The sequence below is a fragment of the Manacus candei genome, unplaced genomic scaffold (genome assembly GCF_025592945.1).
Source record: "Manacus candei isolate 608988 ecotype Guabito, Panama unplaced genomic scaffold, ASM2559294v1 h1tg000056l, whole genome shotgun sequence".
Taxonomy (NCBI): domain Eukaryota; kingdom Metazoa; phylum Chordata; class Aves; order Passeriformes; family Pipridae; genus Manacus; species Manacus candei.
This window is the reverse complement of record NW_026138104.1, coordinates 3,733,770-3,761,450: the sequence shown is the minus strand read 5'-3', so window position 1 is coordinate 3,761,450 and position 27,681 is coordinate 3,733,770. Positions and strand designations below refer to the sequence as shown.

The window sequence follows — 27,681 nt, the reverse complement described above, 5'->3', positions numbered from 1 at the left end:
TAACCAGTTTAGAAATAGGTCAGTGTATTGGATGAGTGCCTTCCTTTCATCTTTCCCTCAGTACATCAGATGATGAGCCATCTTACCTACTGAGTTCTGGTCCCTGCTCTCTGGACTATTCATGCATTTTTTACAGTCGTTGTCATTTATTTTAGCAAAGTACAGATTTTCCTAGAAAAATAACCCAGCACTGTGCCCTTCTAGCTGAGATGCTGTACTCTCTGTACAACAAGCTCCAGCTCCTGTCTCCTTGCTTTCTGTCTCAGCTGGTGGATCTTGTGTTCTGGATTAGGCTTCTGCTTAGAGAATTTTAGGCCGTGATGGATAGTCTGCCTCTCTTTTCACCATTTTAGGCACTCTGGATATTGCTCTATGAACTATAAAGTTACCTGGGTATCTATATATTTTACATCAGTGTACTGGGAACTTCCTGATTCAATTATTTGGTTCCTTACCACTTCTGAAAAAATCTTTCCTTAGTCTTACCATTGTTTATTTGTAGAATATTCATAAGAACCCAGCTCATCTTTTACTTTATGTTTTATAAAGCACATAACTCCATGGAGTCCCAATTTACTGGGAATATGTGGACTGCAATGTAATAGAATAGTAATTGCTGATAGTGCTACTGTGTAATGCTTTCAGTTCATGGCATACATAAAATAAGTTATTTTAAAAATAGTATTTGTGATTGTTTTTTGTTATTGCTATTGTTTCATGGCAACCATTTCAGCTGATATTCTGTCCCAAGCACAAATATCTTCCATTAGTAGAGGAGGACTTTTGATGTTCGATGTAAAAGGAAAATTCCCACCACAGATGTCGAGTCAGCATGTGCTTCCTTCCTTTTTTAGTTATTCTTGCCTTAGGGTAAAAATCCAACATAAAAAACAAACAGCTGTACCAAAGTGACATGACATTTTGAAATACAATTTCCTTTATGGAAACATACTATAAAACTTAATAAGAAAATAACATTTCTAGAAGTACTTTGTCACATCTTATAAAATGTGTATGTTCTACAATGTGACTAAAAGGCTTCTAGATGAGATATTCTGTGCTAAATTCTGTGGTATCTATCTTAGAATCATAATGCATACTTCTGGTAAAGTAGTAGCTGATCTAAATCATACAGATTTTTTTTCTTCCAGGATTGGGAAAAACAATGTAGTGCAATTTTACTAAATTGATTTACTAATAGATAAAGCCTCAGGAAAATGTTGGCACTGGGAATAAGATTAATTGGGAGTAAAAGTTTTTCTATGAGTTTTACAAAGTTTGAACAAAGTTTCATATTAGAGCAAGAGAAAATGCTTTTCCAAATTAAAAATTCTGGTATCAAATAGTACTAGTTAATACAGATCATCAATGTCCACTGAATGTAATGGGAATTATTTTATTAGTTTGCATGGGCTTGAGAAGCCTTCAGCAGTTTTATACTCTCATTTAACATCTCAGCGTAATCCATTAAAAATACTTCTGCTTGCTATGTATCTATCAATCTCGCTGATTTTATTCTTCACTGTTTATATCTTGTTTTCCCACTAAATAAATATTGACAACATGTTTTGAAACATGCCTACTTAAAACAACAACATGCAAAATATTGTTTATATTTGATTAGTCTGTATTCTTTGACTGATTCTTCTTGGAGTAACAAAATGGACAGAAATTTTCTGTTATTTTGCCTTTAAGTATCATATTTTTGTGATTTGATGATGTCCTTTCTCTTTAAAACTCCATATAGCAAATTATGTGAGCACTGCAACTATTGATGTGCCTAATATGGAACAGAAGTGTTTTCAGAAATAAAGCTGTGGCTTTGTCTCCCAACTTTTATTTGAATTATTGATGAGGAATTCTCTGTGAATTGATGCTCACCTTGTATTTCATGTATATTACTCAAAAATTGGCTGTAAAGTGGCAGGGGTTTTTTTCTGTTGTTCACTTACTGATGTATAAGTTGCAGAAACTAAATTTTATACTAAGATTTGTCTCTCACTAGCACTGTTGGCAGAACAGATCTACAGAATTTGTTCTAGTAACACAGATTCCCCATTAGTTAAGTTGCTGACTTCAGGATTGTTAACTGCAAAGTATAAGTTTTCAGTGTCTATTGTGAGCATAAATTGAAGTGCAAGAAATTCTGTTTAAATCTAAAAATAATTTTTTTTGCTGTGATGGTGATCAAACACTGGAAGCAGTTGCCCAGGGAGGTTGTGGAGTCTCCATCTATGGAGATATTCAGAACTGGACTGGGCATAACTGTGGGCAGCCTTCCCTAATTGACCATGCTTTTAACAAGTGTTTGGACTAGAAATCTAGAATTGCCTTCTTACCTCAGTTAGAATATGACTCTATGATAATTATCAGCTTCCTCTTTAGCAAATGCCTAAAGTGTGTTGTTTGCACTCAATCTCTCAGTGACACTGCTTTTTGTTTGACTGTTCCAGTTTAGATGATATCTTAGTTGGTGCCCCTCTCTTTATGGAACGAGAATTCGAGAGCAAGCCTAAAGAAGTTGGGCAAGTTTATCTGTACCTGCAAGAAAGTGCATTCCTCTTCAGAGATCCTCAAATTCTGACAGGCATGGAAGTGTTTGGTAGATTTGGCAGTGCAATCACACACCTTGGAGATCTTAATCAAGATGGATATAATGGTAATTTGTATTTAATGTAGTATATCTCTGTATAACATTAAAATTAAAAATAGCTAAGCAGTGAATATGAAGTGTCTGTGCAGTGGCTGAAAAAGGCTTTTTAACTTGTAACAGCCTTTGAAGGTCATGGGAATTTACACTAATGTTAATGAAATTGATATTGAGAGCCAAATCATGAAAAGCTTCCCAAGAAGAGGGCAATCATATTGACTATAGTACTACTTTTACTAAATATTAGTATGTTCATTTGAATAAAAATATTATTCTTTGGTTTATGACTATAATTTCATTTATTTACTTAGTTAAGCTGTTTGCACTTGTTTAAAAGCAGAGTTCTCAAATGCTGGGAAGAGTTTGAGAATTGAATGAGGCTCAGCACATGAAGCATTTTGTCAACAATGAAAGAATTGGAGAAGTACAGAAATACTTTGGAATCAACCTTCCATTGGTACTTAGGCACCAAAAGAAACACTTGCATAATGGGTCCTTTTTTCAAATGCTTATAGCACATACACACAACAAAATGTTCATGTAAGTTAACTGGCAGCCTACATTGAAGAAAACAGTACAAGTAAAGTAACTGCCATGGCTGGGATGCCTTGAGCACCTAGAGTTAGCCTCCTAGACATGGTCAGTAGCACCTTGGTTTTCTCTGCATGCGTTTCCTTACTTATTTTCAGGGTGTTAGGGATCTTCAAAGCAGGCATCTCTGCATCTAAAACAGCAAGAAGTTTTTCCTAGCGGAGCTATTTTGCACAGTAGCATTTAAGATAGTTGGCCCACAAAGGAAAAATTAATGGATTTTGCTCCTTCATAACTTGAGGGCTGTTTTTCACAGTGTTCTGGCCACTAGATTCTGGGGCAAGGTCTTCATTGTGTGGCTGCTGTGCAAGAAAAAAGTCATGTTGGGAGTCATAGGATTGTATTGGGGTTCAGACTGCACAAAATATGAATACCATCCTGTGGGTAGAAGCCATTGGATTGTGACTGCTGAGAATACTCTCACTGGCTTGTCCTGGAATTCCACAGTGGAGTTCAGACAGCTGAACCCCATGGTGGAGACTTCCTGTTTTCTACCTGTGGCAATAGCAGATGCCCTCAGCTACTCTGGGCACGGAATATTGGTCTGCTCTCCAGAATTCAGATAAGGCAGGCAGGAGACATTGCTGGTTTTCTCTGTCACTGTGTAAAGACTAAGAAGAGTCTTGAGCCAAAGTCTTCTGCTTCATAACTGAAGATGCCAGTTATAGAACATTGGTGCATTTCTGCCTTTAGAGAGAAGCTACAGATTCCAGGTGCTCGACTTAAGTTTAACAAAGAAATTCAGCATCAGCTTCTACATCAGAACCTAAAAATTAGAGTTGTAGATATGTATCCTCTAGTGTTTTCTATTGGCTAGCTCAGATAGTATGGCTGTTGAATCTCAGTCTAGAACATGACAGTCTCCACATCCCATGCATAGGAAGTAAGAAGAGCACTGTGAGTTCTGCTTCTTGGATGTGGCACCTCATTTTTAAGGACTGAAGTGTTTAATTGCACAGTGTCCAAACCCTCCTGTTAGATTCCTGACTTGGAAATATTCTTATTTCTCAATAAGGTGATGGCTTGGTATAAATGAAAACATGATATTCCATTGTTCTCTTTTGTATACTAGAGCACTGCATGTTTAAGGGATGGAATATTTTTGTCTATGTAGAATATTTTATCTGGAAAAAGAAAATTAGTTTTATCTAACAACTGTTCCTTTTTAATTAGGTGATAGAGGAAATCAAGGAAAATTTGTGCCTGTTTAAAAATATTAAAGTAGAAGCAGGCATTCATTAGTTCTTGGTTTATTAAAGCTAGTTAATTGCCCTGGAAATATGTGGAGGAATCCAGTGTGGACTGGCTATTTAGTATAATTCAATAACATTTTCAAAGGATTATTTTATAAGCTTTTGTCATGAAACTTTGACACAGAAAAGACACTGCAAACATTTTTGTATATTTGCCTTAAAACTAGAAGTATAGAATGTTGAAGATCTTGCATGTTTGTAGCAGGAACCACTTGTGTCAGTTTTCCTGCAGGGAGTTAATTTTTAATTGTGCCCATTCTTTTTTTCTTTTTTTTTCTTTTTTTCTTTTTTTTTTTCCTTCACTGCAGACATTGCTATTGGTGCACCATTTGCAGGAGAAGACAGAAGAGGGAAAGTTCTCATTTACAATGGATACAGTAATGGGTTAAACACTAACCCTTCCCAGGTTCTCAATGGAGCCTGGGCCTCACAGTCCATGCCTTCGGGATTTGGCTTCACTCTAAGGGGAGACTCAGATGTAGACAAGAATGATTATCCAGGTAAGATTTTTCCATTAGAAATGGAATTTCATACTTCCATTCTCTGGAAAATGCATCATGCCTACACTGCTCCTTTTGGAAGGCAGAGGTCAGAATAAAGAACAGACATTTTTGGATAGTTCTTGTTCACTTTCCTGAGAGTTAAAATCAGACAAAAACAAATACTCCCTTTCCTGTCAAAAGACATGATCAGAAAGTCAAGAAAGGGCTTAAATAGTTGTATTAACATAAAACATGTGAAGTTTACAATAAAAAGCTTAACCCTTTCCCCCCACTTCCAAAAATTGAAAGCTCTCAGCTTATTCAACTTGTAAGGTCTCCTTCATCCTGGCATTCTTTCTTAATTAAAAACATGTTGTATTGTAAATAAGGGATTGACTTGGTTGTGTTGCTAAGTTATTTTTTGCTGTCGGAAGAGACACAGCTATATATAGTTAATGGCTTTCATTGCACTACAAAAAAGCAGAGAGAATACAAATTACTTAAAGGTAAATACTTTATTTGGACCTTTCTGTCTCTGTTTTCGTTTTGCTACATGGACTCCTCATTTTTAGGGTAGCTTTGATTCTTCCTTATTAGCTTATCTAATAAAGTAGGTATTTACATTTATCAAGTTTGTAACACAAGTTTCACAGGGAAGTATTTATTTTTTAAAGAAATTTTTTTCCAGCATCTAAGTAGTGTGAGTGTACTTGTATTTACTCTCTCTCCTCTGGAAGCAAATATATTCTGTTTCTTTTCTTCACAGTCCAGAAGCCTTAACAAGGGCATGCAGTAAAACGTCGTATTTTGTTATTGTGAAAGGTTCATCCACAGTAAAATGCTAATAGTCTGCACTTCCCTGACTTACTACGAAATCACTTTTGTTATCCTGGGTTATTTCAAGGCTAAAGTTCTTAAAAGTTGTATTATTTCAAAAGTAAAAATTTTTCAAAAGGACAAAAATGGGATCTCTTTTACCTTTTTGTGATGAATTGTAAAAACCTTGAAAAGGGTGCCTTTCAAAACGCAGAAGGGAATTTCTGGGAAGGGGTGTTTACAATAGAAATCACAGTTTTACAAACAGAAAAGCTGACCACAGAGTAATAAAGTGAGGCTATCACAAGACTGCAGAAGAGGATCTTTAGCATTTGAGAGAAGAAAGGGCTTTTAAACGCTGTTTTGACTTTTTGTATGCATATTGTTGATGTTGCTATTAATAGTCTTTCATTGTCCATGACTAATGAGGTTCTTTTGGACAACAGAGCTCTTTATTAAAGTTTCAACATTTAAACATCTCCTCAAGCACCCACAAGGCCCCCCACCAAAACCAAAGAAAACAGGATATGGCATTCCTGACATTTCTAAGATTGAAAAGATAGAGGGAAGGGAGAGATTCTTTGACTCACATAGGGAAGAAAGTGGAGTAGAAATCTCACTACCGTATTAGCATACTTTATATGGAGCATCTTTTCAGCTAACTTGTGGAAAGTTTGGGTAATGAGTCTTGATCTTCCTAATATGTACTGAGGAACTACTATAGTTGTGAGATTTCTTGGAATTATTCTACTTGTCATTGTTGGCTCCACCATGCATTCTACTACCAGAATTTGACATTGTGGTGTTAACTCACTATGTGTTAGATGGTTCGGTTTTATTACATGAATTACTAATTTAAAAAGAAAAAAAAAAAAAAGGTAAAAATCCACCACCCTGCATTTACTGTAACTAGCTTTTCCCTCCATCCCTCAGCTGAATATCTGGATGAGCAGTGCAGAGTACTGGGGAGGATCTTTCAGAAAATGAGAAGAAAAAGCCCTTACTGTCAGTCAACCACCTCTTCCTTAATTCACGAAGTCTTGAAGCACCAAAACAGAGCTGTAAAAATAACACAAACATGGCACAGTACTAGCACAGAAATAACCTTCCTATGGGAAAAAGGGATAAAAAAGAAAGGAAATAATATGGGGAAATGGGAGCACAGAACAAATATGCTAGGCGATGAAATAAGTAATCCTTCTTGTGTCAAAGAGCTTTTCTTCTTTGCCTCCTGACGGAAGTGCTGAAGGGCAATCCTTGTACAAGGAGGAAGTGAGGTACTGAAGTTGGAAGGAATAAGAAGTAAGTTTTATTTTAGATAAACTGAGTCTTGCTGACTATAGAAGGTCTGGAAAACTAGCCTTTAATTCCATGCTTCCCAAACTACCTACAGTTTGTGCCTGTAATTCAAAGAGGATTGTGAAAGATTAGGGAAAAAATATAATAAAAATTTTAATTAAAGCTTTTTAATGTTTTTATTTTATAAGAAGAAAAATGTAATAAAACCAAATTATGCTGACACATCACTCTCAGAAGTTCTGACCCTATAGACTGAGAAATGAGAGCCAGCTGTAATGTCTGGCTGCAGGCATAAACATGTATTGCCACTGTCTAAGGTGAGATTCTCCAAGCAATTAGCTCTTCCATGGCTAGAGTTCAAGTATTCAGGACTGACTTGTATAACTGTAACTGTTCTTGTATAATTTACTCTAGCCCTTGTGCCTAACATTGTTCATAAGTCAGGCATACGCCTGCTAGGAAGTGAGAGGCTGAGAGATGGGAGTTAATCTTCCATTTCATTTTTAATGCACTGTGTAACATTTTCAGAGCTTTTAGAGGTTTAGACCTTCATTAGTTCAGATCATGTATTCATGGTTTTGGACCAGGTCACTGACCTGGAGGCCGTAAAATACCATGTGTTTATATGGCTTCTTGTCACAACTACTTAGATTCATCCTGGGATCACTGTATTGAGCCCATGAACCAGTGCTATTTGATTACAAGTTGAGGAATAAATACAGTTCCTAAAAAGTGAGGGTGGACCACAGTCTTAATTTTTCTCCCATTGGAGAAAGGTTAAAGCCCCTCTTGGCTTGGAGTTCAATTCAGTCTGAATTTAACCTGTCAGCCTTCTGGAGAACAGCAGCCATTTGGCACAGGAAGTGATATCTTTCTCTCTTCACCCAAATGCCAGTATAAGCTCAGGGACAGAGAAGAAAAGAGGGAGCAGATGAAGGGTCTCTAGTACACAGTCCTGTTCATATCCTCCAGCTTTCCTGTGGATGGAGTGGTTTCTCCTTCCTTCTCTTCCTGCAACTCTGGCCAGCGAGAGAAGAGAGTCCCCTTCCTACTTCTTGCTCTTATTTAGGAAAAGAAGAGGAAGAGCCTCTTGTCCCCCGTGAGCCCAGTTGTATAACAAATATGGGATAAAACAGACCATGGATGGGTTTAATGGTGGAATAGGAGAGCAGGCGGGAAAGAACATAATACAGCCATATTTATACAGATGAAAAATCTGTCTAGCACTGTGGCATGTTTCCAGCAGTGGCCAACAACAGATATCCAGGGAAACATACAGTTATTGTAATATTTCCCAGAATAGTCATCCAGCACTAATCAACCAGAGGAGTAAGGTGGCTCCGAATCAGAGGTGGTATATCTAAATTTAGTAGCCCTTGACAGGCTTTTCTTCCATTAATTTGACCAATCAGCTGTAGAACTCATGTAAACTTATGACACATGCAACAGAAACTGCACAAAGCACAGGATACAGACAGTTGAATGACTACCTGTTCAACATCGTACCTAAAAATGGAACTTTCTCTGGTAGGGTCAGCATGCAGGCAGGGCTGCTTTTCCCTCTCATTCGCAGTCCTGTCAGTGTAATGACCGTCGGTCTTCAGCTGTCCTGGCACAGATGTTATCACTGCAACAGTAACAGACCTCTACTCTCAGCATTGTGAAAATACGGAGATTTTTCTAGCCTTTCAACAGGGAAGACTGAGTTTTTGTTACTAAGCACAACCTTTGGTTTACATCTCCACAGCTTTCCAGGAGAGGAGTTCTGTAAATTGTGTCATACTTACAGACACTCCAGATGTTATGTGCACAAATCTGTTCCTTTATCAACACAGACAGGGGTGATAACATGGTAGTCGCTGCTTTGCAGGCTTTGGAGGTAGTGGGAAACTTTCAACCCTGGGAAGCAGCAGAGGCCGAAAGCTGTGCTGATCATCCTAACAGTTCTAAAGACATGCAGCTGCAGCTGCCCTCTCTCTGTGTTGGTATTCATCACCTTCAGCCCCAAATAGAGTATTCTTCCTCACCTAGAAGGATTGCAGTACCAAACAGTGGTGATGGTGGCAATGAATGGATGGATGCTCCCATCTTTGTAGTCATGTAAGAGTTAGAAGGTAAAGACCAATTAGTCCTCTTAAGCTACATCTACACTAGTAAATGAAATATGCTGTCTTTGGTTCTGAACTGTCACTGAACACTCCTTGTCCATACTATCAAACTCACTTTTTTGCCAAAACAAGGTTACTGCGTTCTCCCTTTTGGAGACTAATAATTGGCATAGGCCAACTGCTTTAGGGACATTCTAATGATACCACTGCAGACAGTAAAGGTACAGCACACAGGCACATTCTCTGCCACTAATTTACTAACACTGACATAATTGTAACATCTTTCAACAGATGATCCATTTTACTGTTTTCTGACAGCTCATGTCTAAGGTCATATTCAAAGAAGGGGATCTGATCTCACTTCTGCTTCCATAGTAAATACTAGCTTAACACCGTTACTCTGGATTGTCAGTCATATGAAAAGAATAAATGGGATTAAAGAAAAAAGGCGGTGAATGGAGTGAAAAAGTGCAAAAGATTGGCTTTTTCCATCAGTTAAGTGCAAATACAGGAGTAGTTGGAATTCTGCATGAGATTCTGTGCTGCTGTTTTCAGTGCTGAGGTTAGGATATGGCAAAGCATCACTGTGCTGTGTCTGAGATCGTACTGGTGAGGCCCGTAACACAGTTTATATAACCATGGGATTCCCTGTGACAGAGCTCTTCAAGGTTTGCATAAAGGTATTATGAAATTCCTGCCTCAGCACAGTCTTCCTTGCTCCCTTCTCCTCTGGGACATCTGAACCCCATGATGGTAATTTTCCAAGACAGCTTCCACTCTCCTGTAATTCTGGGACTTTTAGGGCCCCTTTGCTCCATCCTGAGCTTCATGTGTGTCATCAAGGCCTGGAGCAGGGAATGAAGCAAAGGCATGCATTTTGCATTATAGTTTATTTTATTTATAATTTTATTTGTCTTTTTCTATTAACATAGTTCAATTTTCATAGAAACCAAAGAAATCCATAAATCTCTTTAATGGGAAAGAAATTTGTTTTTTTTGGCTTCTGGGCATCCGTTCAAAGCTAGTCCCCACTGAGTGCTTGGAGCCTGTGATTGTCTAGGTGATGGTGCCGCACTTCCAGCTGGTTCATCTATCTGTGCACAGCTCAGGCATTTGGAGGCTGTAAGGTTTCCACCCTCACATTTCAGCATATGTTCAGTCACTTGGTGGCTGATTATAGCTAAGCAAATAGTTTATAATGAAAAACTTACTCATTAAAGTTACTTTCTTCTTGTGGCATATCCTCCCACAGACTGTGGTTTCTTCAAATGTGTTTGTGAACCAGGATGATTTATCCAGTTTCTTTTAACCGTGTGGGTGGATTCAGAACAATGCTCTAGATGAAATCATTGTTCAAAGACTGTTGATTAGTTAATTAGTTAATTGCTCAAATAAATTATGCACTGTTGTTTCTTCTCCCTAGCTGTTTACATGCTTGTGTAACTCTTCCTTAGTAATTTAGAGAGTCATTCTGGAGTCAGTGCCACTGAAGCTTCATCTTCAAGATATTCTGCTTTAGTTCAAATACAGTTGTTGGCCTGTTCTTTTGTTTGTTCTTTTTAGTCAAGCCTTTGTCAGCAAAGGGAAATGGGTAAGGCATCTTCATGCCTTCTTATTTTGGATTCCATTATTAGCTTAAGAATATCATGTAGTTAATATAAACAGATTACTCTAGAAACATTTTAAGAAGGAAAGAAGTGTGATAATCAGACAAAATTTCCTCAGAACTTCAGTAATCCAGTCTAATCTTATTAAAATAGGAGTATTTAACAGCTCCATCTGCTGAGTACGTTAACTCAAACAGCAGGAAGAAAATCCTCAAGTTTCTTTCTTAGAGGCAAGGGTTCTTCAGATTCATAAATTTTTTTGTGAACAATAGGCATTGTGCCAAAAATATCACAAATCGGAATCTAGTCATGATTAAATTATGAAGTTGGTCCAGGAGCTTTGTGGAAGACAAACAAATTAAATCAATGAGAAGCTGCATCTGCTCTACCAAGAGCAGACTGCTGTGTGTGGGAGCCAGAACAACGGCTTGGGTTTTGCCAGCAAATGCAGAAAAGCTGAACTGCTTCTACCAGTTAATTACGTTTTCACATGAGTAATCGATCAAAACTGTAGAGAGAACCTCATATTTGCTTACAAATTTGTTCATTTTATGGCAAATTAATATCCATGTAATTTATAGGTGTGCTTTTCTAAAATTCTTCAACATGCTTAATGAAATCACCATATTGGGCCCAATACAATATAAGAGTAAAGCCATTGATCCCAATAAACAGTGTTTTACTGAAGTGATGATACACTAACTACCCTCTTTGGGATTTATCTGTAATATAATAAATAATATAGTTGTATTATAAAAGAGACTCATTCAGACAAAAGGGAGAAGTGTTGATATGAATTAGCCTTAGGTGGTATACTTAACAGACCTGCTACCAGAATGATTGAAAAACAGAGTAGGATCAAGGCAGTTGAGAATAGTAGGATTGGAAGAAAGTGTCTCTGTTTTGTTTGGTGGCTGTTTGTAGTATTTAACTAAAATTCTTGAGTAAAGCTGGCTAAACTGGATGGTCCTGTGTTTTTTACTATGGTCAAGCCTGAAGTGATGGCCATTTAAAGGAAATTTTATTTTGGACCCTTCCTACTGAGATTTGGGATCATAATGGATGTTGAAATCCTAGAAAACAAATAGAAATATGATCATTGGCCTTTTTGGCAGCTGATCTGCTGAGGAAAATAAAAAGCAAAAAGGCTCAGAAAGATTTTTTTTAACGGGGTTTGCAGCTAGGCAGTTTTCTCACTTGCTTTTATGAAATTTCTATTAGCACCTGTACTCAGATAGAATATAATCCTAATTATTTTCCAGTCCCTTTTTATACTGTCCAATTAAACTGACAGACTATAAAGTTATATCTAAAGCTGTCGGCAAATCATTCTGATTCCCCGAAGTTAATGTTTTCCTGCCTATCCTGATAGAGTTGCATTGGTGAGGTGACCCAGCTGTCATTTCATTTTTATGTTTCTCAGAAGTGAGGTGAGTGCCAGTTACGTAGTTGTTCGTGGCTGTTTTCCTTGGTCACTGTCCCCCATGAAGCAAGATGAGATACCATGCCTTGGCAATTTCTTTTAGGGTTACTGGACGAACTCAACCCAAATCTAAGGTGCTGAACACGATGCATGTTCCTCCCTGAGCCTGTGTCTCTCACAGGTAATGGAGATGTCCTTTAAAAATACCAGGGTATCAAAGAATTTTCTCAAGTTAATAAATGAATATATTAATTGAGACTGGACCTTGTTGATCTTCCTATTTCATTTGGTTGGAGACCTAGGAAGGGAGTATCATGGCAAGTTTCTGCCCTTTATCATATGGTGTTTCAGGTCTGGAAAAGCCATATGGCAGAAGGTGCAGGTAAACAGACCAGCTTGCAAATTCCAGTGTGCCTTTCAGTGCCATCTCCTTAACTTTTTATGATAATTTTGTCTCGGAAAATGGATTCACCAGAGGGCATCTTGGAACCCTTCTCTTCAGAGCAAAGTAAAATTTGAATTAAGCATTAGGATTGCTTAGCTTTGTGCCCCTTGACATCAGTTAAATACATGCCAAAGACACTTGTTTCAGGATTAAGCTCTGTGAACTCTACCAGTTGGGACATTAATGCATGCAACCCGTAAGCTGTGTTGAAATGGAAGATAAGAATTCCTGTGGAGTCACTCCATGCTTGTTTTCTTAGTTTTTGCAGTGTGGCTGTGACCCCACAGCTCATTTATCCCACAACAGCAATGAGGCAGAAGCTCACGGCTGCTGCCACCAGTTCCCTCTTCCAGATCTCGGCTTCTCTGAAGGGGAGCAGCTGATAAAAAATCTTCTGAAAGAGACAACATAGGCAAAGTGGTCATTTACCTAAACTGATGAGGCCCCTCATCATCCTGAAAACATGAAATATGAGAAAAGAAGAAGTTAAGGAGATTTCATGATTCTGATACTTCTCCTTCGTTGTTTCTCTCTTTATATATATATACATTTTAATCTGAACTTGAAAAAAAACCCTCACTAATGCAAAGGAGTAAAGGTTTTCATATGCTTTTCTTCAGGCTCTGTTTGGAAGGGTTATAAGGAGTTAAGCTGCTTTTTTAAAGCTGGCCTTTTTTTTTTTTGCTGTGTAATTGGTTGTTAAAGCCTTGTTTTTAAGCAAGTGACCTTTGCATCAGTGATGTTACATGCATAGCATTAACAAGTATTAATAAAGACAACTTCTCTCTATTTTTAGGAGGGGAAAGTTGCCAAACTTCAGATAATTTAGACGTCTCATGCATTTTTTTTGTAAAAATGATTAGTAACATTCTTCTGCAGAACAAATTCAAAACTTCTGCTTATAAAAGTGCTCTGATTGGATGTATTTTCAAATCTCATGCATTTGTATCAACATCAAAAATGTTTTTTCCAGTGATAGGTATAGCAGTTGCACCCCACAAAGCAATGAAAGAAAGAAGAATAAAACTGCTGCTCTGTAATAGAACAAGAAGCAAAGAAAACTCCCTAATGAATTTTCCAGCAAATACTTTGCTTGAATATATAATCACTTTGTCCTTGCATTAGATCGTAGATGTCACTACTGGGTATAAATATGTTTTATTGTTTGCATATTCATTCTTAATTCCACTTTCTCTACTGAGTGGTTTCACTCATTCAAGATCTTTGGATCAAGAATAAGCGTGGTTTAGAACAGAGAACAAAGGACACATCAGGGTAAAAGTAAGAGCTTCCAAAAAAGAAACATAAGCACAGTCCTGGCTGCCCTTAGAGTGTGCTCAAACAGGGCCTTTGTGGTGGTGCTATGATTGAAAGTCTTCATCTTTTTTACTGTGTCACCAAACCTGGCTGAAGTGGCAGTGCGGAAACACTGCTCATGGAAAACCAGAAAGAAGTTTGCCAACGACACTAAATTGAGAGGAGCTGTTGACTCCCTCAAAGGCAGGGAGGCCCTGCAGAGAGACCTTGATAAGTTAGAAAGCTAGACAATCACCAAATCTATGAAGTTTAATAAGGGCAAGTACTGGATTCTGCACCTGGGATGGGGTAACCCTGGTTCTGTGAATACAGTGGGGAGCAAGGGGCTGGAAAGCAGTGCCACCGAAAGGGATCTCGGGGTCCTGGTCGATAGCAAGTTGAATATGAGTCAGCAGTGCCCTGGCAGCCAGGAGGGCCAACCATGTCCTGGGGGCCATCAGGCAAAGCCAGTAGAGTGAGGGAGGGGATTGACCCTCTCTGCTCTGCGCTGGGGCAGCCTCACCTTGAATATTGTGGTAGTTTTGGGCACTGCAATGTAAGAAAGGTATTAAACTGTTAGAGAGTGCCCAAAGGAGACAACAAAGATGGTGAAGGGCCTTGAGGGGAAGCTGTATGAGGAGCAGCTGAGGGCACTTGGTCTGTTCAGCCTGGAGAAGAGGAGACTGAGGGGAGACCTCATTGCAGTTACAACTTCCTTATGAGAGGAGGAGGAGGGGCAGGCACTGATCTCTTCTGTATGGTGACCAGTGACAGGATTTGAAGAAACATCATGAAGCTGAGTTGGGGGAGACTTAGATTAGATATCAGGAAAAGTTTTTTCACTCAGAGAATGGTTGGGCACTGGAACAGGCTCCTCAGGGAAGTGGTCAGAGCACCAAGCCTGACAGAGTTCAAGAGGCATTTTGTCAATGCTCTCAGGCACATGGTGTGATTCTTGAGGTGTCCTGTGCAGGGCCAGGACCCTGGTGGGTCCCTTCCATCTCAACATATTCTGTGATTCTATGATTTTTTAATGAAAGATTGGATTATGAAATCATCCCAAGACCAGGGTCCAGATAAGTCTTGGATGTCTACCTGTTTTGTCTCTGCCATAACATAGCCCTGAAACTTTTTGATTTATCAAGTCTAGTATAAAACAGTACATGCTGTAAGTCAAGTCTGTTGCAGCATTCATAAAGAGTATCCACCTGTGGACAACAGAACAGAAACCCCTTCCTTCTTGTCTTTCACTTTCTGTTAATAACATAACATTTCTTTTTCATTAAAAAAAAACCCAACAAGCAGGGGAAAAAAACTAACACAAAACCCACAGAAAACCTCAAACACAAAAAAAATCAACAAACTATTAAATGCTTCTGGAGGGTTACTGTGGGTGCTGCTATCAGTGAGCTTCCAGGAAAAGTTTTGCCTAGTGTGGTGTAGCCTTTATGATGATGGCTTTGTCTCAAACAGTTATTTATTTAAACATCTTTAGATTTGGTACTGTGTGCAAGTTGTCTAAAAAAGCTACTAATTAAAAGTACACATAAATATCCCAAAAAGGAGTTAAAAACAACACTCATTTTCTTCTGCTATTTAAAGTGTTCCTGACCCTGAAGCATATTTCTCTAAGGCCAATGAAACTAGAAAAATGTAAATGTTGTACAAAAAGAGGATCAGACTCGTAAACTGTCCATGCCTTCTCCTATTAGTATGTTAGTCAGTGGAATTCAGTGTAGGACCAGCTGATGCCCATGTGAAGTACTTTTTTAAACTTGTGAAATCCTGGCCATCTGAAAGACAAAGGAGCACTAGAAAACAGGCTACCAGCCCTGGATCAAACCGATCCAGCTAATGAACATCAAAGCTTTGTATTTGCATCATGCTCGATTACTTCTGGGCTTCTTAAGCAAACCAGTGCTAAAACTATAAAAGCAGCAAGTAAGGCTTTGTTTACAACCCTGAGTACTGGTTTAATTAACTTATTTAAATCCATTTAGGTTGCCAGTCTGTACCACTGCAAGGTCTGTTGTAAGGCTCAGTGTACTGAATCGGACACGTGTCAATTAAATCGTATAGTAACAACAGTGGAGTGAAAGGAGTGCCCAGATGGACATTTGGGGGCTTTGAAAATGAAACAAAGCTCTTTCCAAAGTCAGAGGCAGCAGGAAACTTGATCTTTTTTCATCACTGCTTGGCTCCAGTTTTTCTCCAGCAGGCCTGAATGGATCCAGCAAACCAGTCTGGATCTTTCTGGGGAGCCTTGTGTGAGGGCTCGAGACAAAAAGAGGAAATATTTAGTCCTGTAGATTCCCAAACCCAAGCTGACGACCACTAACAAAGAAGTGCCCAAGTCCCAGTATAGCATTTGTGTTGTTGACTCCATCTGTTTGGAATGGTGAGTGTTGGGGAAAAAGACGGCTTTAGATGGACAACTGTTGTAAGCCTTAGTACATGCTGCTGCAATACTGGAAATATTAGAAGCTCTGAAAACAGCCATCCTCTGCCCTTGCATTGTCTTTATGTGCACAGAGATGTAATGCTTAAATTAATGACCAAATTACTTAAAACACAAAGCAGGACAGAAGAGACTGTGAGGAAGGAACATCATAAATTTTCAACATGACTTGTATGAAAGTGGCAAGAACTTGATTTGCATCTCTTTGAGATACAAGTTGGAGAGAAGTGAGATTGTGGATTGGGTGACCTTGTGTTAAATAGGTTGGCACTTACTGGGTACAACTGAGACAGTCTCTGACAATGTGAAGTGTTTTCTTTCAGGTACACTTTCGAAAAAAATTGCTTATAAAGGAATATTGTATTTGTTTTATGTTACTGCATTTTTAATGTAAATAATCTAATTTAGGCAGGAAAAAATGTGTGAGAGATATCTATATATCTCTTCTGAAGCCATTGTTTTTTCCAGATTTAATTGTGGGTGCATTTGGAGCTGGGAAAGCCGTTGTTTACAGGTATGTGGCAAATACAATGGATTTTATATTTTACAGCTTTGGTCAGAGATTTACAAATAAACAAATTTCAGATTCCCGTGTTACTCTGTTTCAATGCGTAAAAACAGATCACCAGCGATGATAAATTAAACATCTTGTGAGAAACAAATGCTTTTTCCCATGCTCAGAACTTGTAATTTTTAGTGAAAATTTCCATACTTAGTCATAGCTTAAGAAGCTTCTGGAATGTTTGACTCCTCAGTCAATTTTAAATAAAAAAATTAGAAGGCATAGAATTGAAAATTAATTTCTTTTCACAGGGAATGGTGCTAGTAAGAAATTTCAAAGTGACTCTGGTTCTTCAGAGGTCGTATATGTTAAGATGAACTATTTATTGAGAATAAAGACTGCTCCTTTTAGCCTCAGTTTAAAAAAAATGCACAAGATCCCGTTTTACAAAACAAAAAGTTCTTGCTGACTATGGAATTCCACTAAATGCATTTTTTAATTAGAGTTGTAATTTAAAACTAAACCAAGTACATAAACAAAAATCTGTTACTGCTCTCTTTGTCCAGCCAGGCTGACAGTTGTTCACATTTGAATATTCACCATCCATTGCTACAACCAAGTAGTCATGTTTCTTGATTCCTGTCTGTCTTCCCAGCAGCACCTGATGGAGAGAAGGCATGTTCTACTTCTCAACTGAATGCTTGTGAAAGCATAAGAATTTTGTAAAACAGGAATGTTAGCTCATTTCAACTAACACTGTAGAATGCAGTGAATAGACCCAATTTTCCTACTTCCCTGTTAAAGAATCATTCAAATACTTTGCAATGCATCACTTTGCAGTGCCATGAATGACTGCACAGGATGTGAAATGTTGGAGAATTAGATCCACTGTGTATTTTCAATAACAATAAAATCTGTTCTATTTAGTTTAAGACAGTGAGTAGCAGGTGGCCATTTCCTGACCAGAACGTACCAAATATGCAATCTGTCATTTTGGTGAAATAGAATATTTTTAACCAAAATTTACTAGAAAAAAAGGGTTTCCCTGTTGCACAAAAATGAAGAGAGTAATTTTATTTTTCAATGTCTTGCTGAAGTAATATAGATAAGTAATCATAAAAGCTCAAATGTGTATTAAAATATGAAGAAAGTAATTTTGTAATAAGCTGAGTTAGCCAGAATTATGTAAGTTACTGTAAAATAGTACTTCTACCTTAAAAACAGTAGAATCTGGATACTTACTTGTTTTCATTTCTCTTCTAAATTACTCATGGCTATAGATTATCTCATTACTTAATAACAGTTTCAGAGGGGTGGTCCCCATTACCACAACTATATATCCATGTACTCAGCAGAATTTACTGATGATTATTCCTGATTTACAAAGTCAATTTTCTCAATATATATCAGATAGAATTTACTTCATTGTTTACTAAGGATACCCTACATCAACTTCTACTTTAACCAAATTATTTTTATTTTTTAAGAATCTTAAACAGAGCTAGCAAGTGTGAATATGTTACTGTTAATGGAGACAGTACAAAACAAATGTCCAAAGGACTGCTGTAAATCCCAAAAAGGCAGGCTCTGTCCCTTTGTGAAAACTCAGTGTGATGAAATGTATCTGATATGCTTTAGTCCTGGGACTCATCTACTGGTTAACTATAGGATACTGTTTCAGTGATGTGTTAACCTGTGCTTTTTTTCATGAAGAACTGTCAAAATCTCAGTAGGACGTATCACAGCTTCTGAGCCAAAAAAAAAAAAAATTCTTTTGGGTAGGAGCAGCATTATAATAGTGTGTTCTCCTAAGTAACCCTGCATCTCTGGCTTCTTTGTGGCCATCTCAGTTAAGTGTTTTCTCTGCTTCAACTTGGGTACTCTTGTGCTCTTTCTATGTGCAGTGAACCTTATTTCTGTCCCCCAGAGCCAGACCTGTTGTTACAGTGAATGCTCATCTTATTCTGAACCCTATGATTGTGAATCCAGACAACAAAACTTGTCAGCTCCCTGACTCTCAGCTTTTAGTGGCCTGGTAAGTTCATGATTACTCAGAAACCATCCTTATCCTCTTTCTCAAATAACTTCTTATTAATAAGAAGTTTTATTGCAGCTTTTTTTGAACATGTTCGAAGTTCAAAATGTTCAAACATGCTCTGAGCACAACAAAAAAACTCCTATGTAGAGTTCTTTTTTATAATTCCAGTACTTCACAGATTGTCAAACTGTGTCATAGCTATAAGTTGAGTCCTTTGATATACTGAGTCTACTTCTGCTTAGGAGGATGCTCAGTGTCTCTTACGGTCAAGCTGCAAAATTATATGCAATGTTTGGATGAATGAAAGATAAAACAGCTAAAACAGATGAAACACATAAGCATTGATCTGTCAAAAAACATACTTTTGTTGAGAAAATGCAACAGTGAAAATGACGCAGAACTTGTGGGCCCACCATTTTCTGTTGGAGAAAGACGGATCTTGGTCCTTTGTGGAAGAGAGAATATATCTGGTTGACAATTCCGAGAGAAGTTCACAGGATGTTGTTTCTGGTTGTCTTTGGTCAGAGGAAAGGTTTTTTTTAGTGCACCACACAGGACACCTTTAAAAGAGAAACCCTTCACCACAGTAGCATTTAACTTTGAAAACAAAAAGAACATTAAGAAACTCAAAGCTAATTAAAATAATTTAAGATCAGTTACAAATATAAAATGCTTGCAGGACAGTTGGAGGCTATCTAATAGCACATAATGCCACGGAAAGGCACGTTTACTGCACTAGAAAAAGGTCGCTTAGAAAGGACCTCAGAACAGTTGATAAAAGAGGTTATTACAAATACAAATACAGAAAAAAGATACTGCTTGAAAGTGGAAACCATAACAAATGAGGAAGCTAAAATCAAAACAGAACATAAACATGTGCACGTTGAATATAAAATAGTAGTATGTCTTGCCAAAGAGACTGTGAGGAACAGATTTCTCAGACATAGAAACATTAGAAACAGAAAGTCTGCCAGGACATGGGCTGGATGAAAACAATATTAAAGTGTAAAGGAGGACTCCAGAAGATACATGACTGCAGAAATTTTTCACTGCTTTTAAACTAGAGATGGTCAGAGGGATTCCTCACACTGGAGATGTTCTTTATAGGAGATGAGTTCTGAAAATTATCTCAAATGTAAAAGTCAGCAAAAGAATCTTTAGAATACATTGATAAATATGAACCGTAAAAAATAATCATGACCAGAAGCAGTTCATTTAAAAGCCATAAAGGAACTAAATTCTGGTACACTTAAACCCCTCTATATGTGGGCTCTCAATGTATATGGGATGGGGCTGCCAGGAGATTTTCACTCTTGCACTTTTCTTTTACACTTTTTAGGACTTCTCGTATTTGTCATAATGTTCTTCATTTCTACACCCAGTGTAGAAAATTGCCCATCTACAGAGCAATGTAGAAGGCACTTGGTAGAACTACACAGTCCTAAAACTCCACAAAGCTTTGATTGGAATAGGATCAAGATTAAGGACAAGACATGGAATAGGAGAGATCAAGATCCACCCTAATTTTTTAAGTACATTTTGTGTTAATAGTTAATACAGAATTTAAAATATCAACTCTTGGCTGAAGCACGTTCATTGATCAAAATTATGTTTTTCTCACAACTTCAGGTTTTAAGACTTTTAAAAAATGCTTAATGTCATACTGAAAAAGATTTTGGAACCATAACATTTACCAAGAGAGTATTGAAAGAAAAAAGGTGGTTTTTTGCACAAGAGAAATAAATAAAAATATCTCTTAAAAAATACTCCTGCTGTGAGGTATTTTTTAAAAAAGGGAGTAAAAAACAAATACTCCTGTAGCATATTTTTTTCATTACTTTTAATTTCCCTGCTACAGTAAGCCAGAAGATGTTTGGTTCATATCTACAAGAGCTTTAATAGGAGCATAATTTAATTTCTGTCTGCTTAATTCTAAAATATTGTTCCCTAAAGATTTAGTTTGTATTACAAAATGACTGAAGAGCAGCTGCTATTTTCCATGCTGTAATTTTTCTCCTTAGTTGATATAAGCTTGTATTGTACATATTAAAACAATGAGTAGGGAAACTCCAATAAGCAAAGAATTCCTCAGTCCCATGGGATGAATCTGTGTATCTCTTAGTCAGCTGCTCAACTTGTATAAAAAGTCTACTGACTGACACAGCAAAGTTAGAATGAAAGGAAACCTCCTACCAGAAAAGTTCCAGGAAGTGTGTTTGTGAATAATGTGGATTATTGTACATCTCCAAGTATTAGGAAAATATTATTTTTGCCATAATTGAAAAGCTGAAGCACAGAGGAAACATGCACAAAAAGTCATTTCTATACACAGCCCTAAGGGAATTGTCCTGAACTTGTAGAGGCATATAATTCATTCTCTGCTGTGTGTAAAGTGGGGCTGTTTCTATGTTCCCAAAACTAGCAAATCTGGAACAAATTCTGCAACTTTGAAGCTATTAAAGAATATGGGGGAAAGACTTTTTTTTCCCTAAGTGTGAAAGATGCAAGTTAATATCTGTAAAAAGGGGTAAATAAATCAAACATTTTAAATTTTCAAAAGCTGTTTCCACATCATGTGATTTATTATGTCCAAGATTGGGTTCTAGCTATTGAGATGTCTAGTTTACCCATGCATTGGTATTTTTATTACTATTTGAGGTCAGATAATTCCCTGGCTACCTTATTGCTACTTTGTGCTTAAATTGTATCTGAAAGTGTTATTTACTCACTTTGCACTAATTTAAGGTAAATATTGTTATTTCCAATTCCTAAAGGAGCAAGAGGTCGGAGAAGTTACCTGACTTACCAAAAGTAGTACAGAATTGTCCAATCATTATAAACAGTCAAGTTGTAGAGTATATCTCTTATTTGTAAGCACTTTTTGGGTTCGGATGTCTGATTTAAGATGTGCTTTGCAGGCTTCTTTAGGCAACCCAGCTATCCACCTTTTCTAAACCCATTAAACCAGAGGTAGACTTTTTAAAATTTCTGATCTTCAAGTTCCTACTATCAAAAATACTCTGAAAAAAACTGTCATTCTTTTATCTCCAAATGTACTACTATTAAAATAGTAATAAAACATTTATAATCTTGGGTCAATTAGATTCAGTAAATGAGACATTTCTACATACATTTAAAAAAAAAAAAAGCTGAATACAAAATGCCTACGGAAAATGTAAAATCCAAATATAATAATATTTCAACCTATCCTAACTGCATAGATTTTTCTAATTTGGCTCCTTTCTATTGCTAGTATTTTCTTTTCCCATTGACCTAATTTGAAACAGGATGTGATTGATACCCTATGGATATGGACCTAAGGACCATTGTTGAGATGGATTTGTGTGAGATTTTCCACAGACTGTTGGCCAGCCTGACTCCATGGGTCAGACAGCAAAGGCGTGTGGCCCAGAGTCAGAAGATGGAGAGTCAGCTCTCAGAGGGAAGGAGGCAGGTAGTGACAGTTGCTACCAACACAGCTGCATTGCTATGTGGGAGATCTCTGAGCCAGGTAGTAGTTTCAGTAGCCCTGGAGACATCCAAAAGGCAGTCTTTTGAGCTATCCAGCAGCCCTGGTGTTACCATGGCCTGTCCACACGGTGTAGCTTAGCCATGGGATGCCTTCAGCATTAAAGCTCTATGTTGGTCACTGTCTTAGACTTTGGCATAGCAAAATCTAGAAGCAAGGCAAGTATTAGAGCATCATAATAGAAATATATTGACTTGCTTTTACATATTATACCTCAAAGAGGAAACAGTTTGTTTAAAGGTTGTTTATCAGTAGACAATAACGGTCTCTGCATTCTTCTGTAGAGATTTGTGACCTTGCAGGATGGGTATCAGCCTCAAACAGAATGGAAGTCCATAGCATTAAAGCTTAAATGACCTTTCTGATAAAGCATTATCCATTCTTTCTCTCCATCTGCAAACCTGTGTGCTAAAGAAATTTTCAACAATGACAAATGATCTGGTAATTCCTTGCTTTTGTAATTACAGTCAAATACTATTCAAACCGTGAGCTTATAGTGATGATAGACTCAGCAGAGAATAAATGTGATGTGGGGATCTCTTTGGAGAGACGAGATTGATAGCACATAAAAAATTCATATGCCTTAGGATGATGGGCTATTTCCCAGCTGTTTCTTATCTGCTGAAATTTTCTTCCTTTGATTGTTAATTGCATTGTTTGGTTGATTGTTCCTATGAGAAAGCTCAAAAGCTCAGCTATTTTATTTCTTACTGTGTCTAGGAGTCAGATCTTGAATCTCCATAAATCCTTTAGACTGCTGTCCTCTTTTGTGGTCTTTGCCCCTACTTTTCTTTTTCTTGAAACTGAAGCATCCCCCAGCCTCTCCACAGCATATTCCTGTCGAAGTGATGAGCATATCTAAATTCATCTGGGTTTGTGATTGAAATCTTTGATGTCTTTAGAACAGTTTCTGAACTAAATAATAAAATCACAAATGTGTGGCAGAATTCTGCTAAAGCCATAGCGTTGCCTCTTGTGTGGCCAGAATCTAGGAGATTATTCACTTCACATATTTGCTCTTTGGCACTGCCATTCCCTTTTTGACGTGCTCTGCCTGGAGCAGAAGGAGTAAATCTTGACTCTTACAGTAATACTTAAGAACGTGACTTCAGTTTTCAAGTATGTATGATGAACTATTCTGTTCATCATAGTAAATAAAATGTACACTGAAATTGTTCTGTTGAACAAGTAAAGCATTCCAAGATGGATGATTTAACCCAACCTTTTTTCAGACATGGTAGTGTAAAAATTATTTGCCTTCTCCAAATCAAGATCACTGAGTATATTTTTCTTGAGTTTGCATTTGAGAAAATACACTTATGCTCTGACATACAAGACTGGCCTGTGAAGCCTGATTTCTAAATTTTATTTGTGCAATTGCACAAGCTTTCCTCAATTTTATTGTTTTGTCCTTATGTATTAGGAAATAATTGGTTCTTCATGTGTTAATTCATCCTTCTGTAAAGAAGTAGGAATATGACTGAATTTGCAATTTCTGCATGGATTGGATTGTCATTTGAAAGCTACAGTTTAGTAGTTTAGTGGCATAGTGACATTTTTGTCCTCAAGAATAAATGCCTTTTTTTACCCCCATGATAAAGAAGTGTTTATTAAGATCATGAGAGTGACATGTATCCCAGATGTGGCACAGTTCCATTACGTTGGTCAGAGGAAGCAAACATGCAAATAGAATGTGATTACAGGTTGTTTTAAAGGTTATGTTACTGGCTTTGCATCCACTGCATGGGGACACTAGTATATAGCATAACAATGGTGAGAAGATGAAGAGCAATGGCTAATGCAATTTTTTTTTATTTAACCTCTTGAAATAGTAACGATATTATAATAATGCCAGTGGAACACATTGTTATCCTGTGTATTTTTTGATTTGCTAGAAAACAGCTTGAGTATTGACTACATGCTCAAAGATTTTTGTGATTTGACCATGATGAACCAGAAGGACTTCTGCAGACAGCCTCTTACAAAGGTGGTTTGCTGATGGTCAGCATTAACTTTCTTGATAGTATTAGAAGGGTAATCTCTGTAGGATGACTCAAGAAATACTGGTAACAGAGCCTCTTCTCCATACTTTTGCCAGGAAGATAGTCAGAGACTCTTCTGTGAATACTGAAGCCTAGGAGACTTGCTAACTTAATTAATGTAATAGGTAGCTAAATACAGATCTTAATTACAGCTTTTTAAGAAAATTAAAATAACTTAAAGATACAACTTGGGAACTGCTGATTCCCAGGGGAGTTTTCTTTCTGCTAATAATCACTTTTACTCTTTTATATGTAGCTTTACTGTAAGAGTCTGCGCAGACTTTGAAGGTCAAAGTATTTCAGATGAGATAGGTAAGAAATGTTTTCTATTCATATAATTTACTGTGTCCTGCTACATTTCAGGTGTAGTTTTTTCTTACACTTTGAAAGATGATAAGAGTGAGGTCCTCCGAAGGCAAGAAAATGCAGTTAAAAAAAATGTATACGTATATATATGGCACAAAACTTCTGTAACTGAGTTAAAGGATTTTTGATTCAGATTAAGCCATTTTCCAAATAAAACCAAGAATGTACCTTGTTGGAGAATGTTCTGTTTTGAAAAAAAAAACAACTTTAAAGCAACAGAAGTCCTGTACATGTATGATCTGTCAGTGAAATCAGAAAGCTTAAGTTACACATCTTCCATACTTTGCATCAAAAACTAGTGGGCTGCTAAAGAGACAGGTACTTAAAGCATGGATTAGTTTTCCTTGGAAGACTTTGTTAGATTAATCAATTGTAATACTATGTTATAATACTATAATATTATAATACAATAATAACTAATTGATTAGTATTTTCTCTTTCTATATTAAATCATTAAATGTTTGATTTATTTGTATCCTTTAGTGCTGAAAGGTGAATTGCAATTAGATTCATTGAAACAGAAAGGAGCTGTTAAGAGGACCCTTTTCTTTGACTACCATCAGTCACATCATTACTTCCCCATTGTGATAGAAAGACAGAAGCAGCTCCATTGCCAGGACTTCCTTGTTTATCTCAGAGTAAGTAGTTTAAAATATTTTGGACTGTCATCATCTTTTGAGTAATACGAGGGATCCAAAGATAGTAGTAAAAAAGTAGCCACCAGAAAAGGAAGAACAATTTCCAAAATTACAGAAATGTGAGATAAGATAGGCCTTATCTGTATGTCTAGAATGTCCAGAACATATTGCTACCTTGAAAAAAAATCCCTATATAAATCTTTGGCTGATCTTTTGTCAATATAAGTATAAAATAAAGACTTCTTTTGAAGAATGTACAGTTTTTCTGTGTAAAAATACGTTAATTTCATGATCTTCTGGAAATTTTGATCAAATACTGCATCTCCTGATACAAAAATGCGAGATTACTTTCCATTTTCAGTATCCCTTTATTTTTTAGCAATCACAGTGGGATAATCAGCTAGTCATGTCAATGCCAATTCAGTTGCAACAGATATTTCAAAGAAACCTCACTAGAAATATTGACCTAAAATTCATATATTTTAAAAAATACTTTGAAGGTATTTAAAAATGCTTTTAGAAAAAATAAAACCATGGATCTGAAGTTGTAAAGAAGAAAGGGTCAATAGCTACTCAGTTGCAGCTGGAATTACCTCATGCAATTGAAGTAGATTCCAAGTCTGGTCCAAGAAATGCAGTGGGAGTTGAAGTGGAGAAGTTTCAAGCACTATGTAAGGAAGTACCTAGGCAAGAAAGTTTTACCATTGCTAACTCACATAAGTTCTTGGTTATAGTACAAACCACCTGTATTACCTCCACAAATCCACACATGTCCTACCTCCAGTTAAAAAGGAAGGTGGGCAGCAGCTGATAGGAGTTGGTTCTGTGTGTCTCTTTTAAACAGCTTCATTTTAGGCTAATGACTTTGAAAAATTTCTGAGTCTACTAAGCTAAGCTGGCTTCTTCCAGAAGGGGCTGTGGAGGCAATGTGTTCTGGTCATTCCAGTCACTGCTGAGTCACTTTACTTTCCTAATAACACTACATGCAGCCAGAATTTGACCAGCAGCTGTCAAAGAACCATGTCTTTACATTCAATAAAGACTGAAGTCTGAAACTGTTGACATACCATACTAATCTGAAATAATTGTATTAAACCACTGTTTTTTATTGTGTGATTGTCACTCACAGGATGAAACAGAATTTAGAGATAAATTATCTCCCATTAATATAAACTTCAATTATAGTTTGGATGAATCCGGTTTTGAAGATAGTTTGACTGTGAAGCCAATACTGAACTATTACCAGAAAAGCTCATTAACAGAGCAGGTACGAATTTTGCATGCCACATTTTCTGTATATAAACATGAAAGCATTTACAAAATGCTATGTGTCATTTTCCTTAAAACAGAGAATTATGGCCAGAAATTACACAACAAGGATTTAATTAATTCAAAATGTAAATTGAATATAAATATAGAACCGACAGGCCTTTAAAGTATTTCCCAAACTTTGTTGTGCTCTTAGTTTTGATTGCCTTCTAGAATATGTAAGCCAAGTTTGTGTGGGAAAGGGCCTGAAAGATGATACTGTTCTGCTAAGGATGTAGTTGACAGTCTAGTCTCCAACTACCATGTGGAAAGGAACTTACAGAAAGGAGACAGAGAATTAACTCATGAAGTCAGTGCTAGTGATATTTAAGACACTTAGATTAGTGATTTTTAAGGAAGTGATTTGGACTTTGAGGCATGTACTAACTGTATTACCATTTTTTCACTTTACAATAATACAGGCTTACATTCTAGTTGACTGTGGAGAGGACAACTTGTGCATTCCTGACTTGCAGCTCTCTGCTATACCGTAAGTTAAATAAAATAAATGATGCTGTGAATAAGGAAGTCCAAACATTACTGACTGTTGTAACAGAATGAAGTATGGAGAACACAGTTCTGTTGTTTACTAGAGATAATAATTTTCCAGATTTTAATTTGTGCATCCATTTAATCTAGAAAACCCAGAAATGGAGAAATATACACTTATAAATCACGGTTTATGATGTTTAATGGTTGTCACAGAAAACAGACTTTGCAGGTGTTCATTAGAGGTGGTTCTAGTTCTCTGAATGCCAAGAGATAATGCAAATTTTTGTTCATAGGAGGTTTCAAATTTTTTTATTTCAGTGTGCCAGTGACTTTGAACT

General features: G+C 37.0%; 1 protein-coding gene across 4 annotated transcripts in view; it reads left to right on the top strand.

The window, feature by feature from the left end:
- Positions 1-27,681, top strand: part of ITGA8 (integrin subunit alpha 8) — a 361,437-nt gene that overhangs the window by 25,536 nt on the left and 308,220 nt on the right. For all 4 annotated transcript variants that reach the window (XR_007907024.1, XM_051802544.1, XM_051802543.1 and 1 more), the window contains exons 12-19: positions 2,454-2,659; positions 4,803-4,994; positions 16,897-16,942; positions 18,858-18,965; positions 24,796-24,851; positions 25,389-25,543; positions 26,673-26,810; positions 27,274-27,341. Coding sequence is in view for 3 of the 4 variants with exons in the window: in XM_051802544.1 (XP_051658504.1) it covers positions 2,454-2,659; positions 4,803-4,994; positions 16,897-16,942; positions 18,858-18,965; positions 24,796-24,851; positions 25,389-25,543; positions 26,673-26,810; positions 27,274-27,341 (969 nt within the window). In the remaining variant the exon portion in view is untranslated. The remainder of the gene's footprint in view (positions 1-2,453; positions 2,660-4,802; positions 4,995-16,896; positions 16,943-18,857; positions 18,966-24,795; positions 24,852-25,388; positions 25,544-26,672; positions 26,811-27,273; positions 27,342-27,681) is intronic.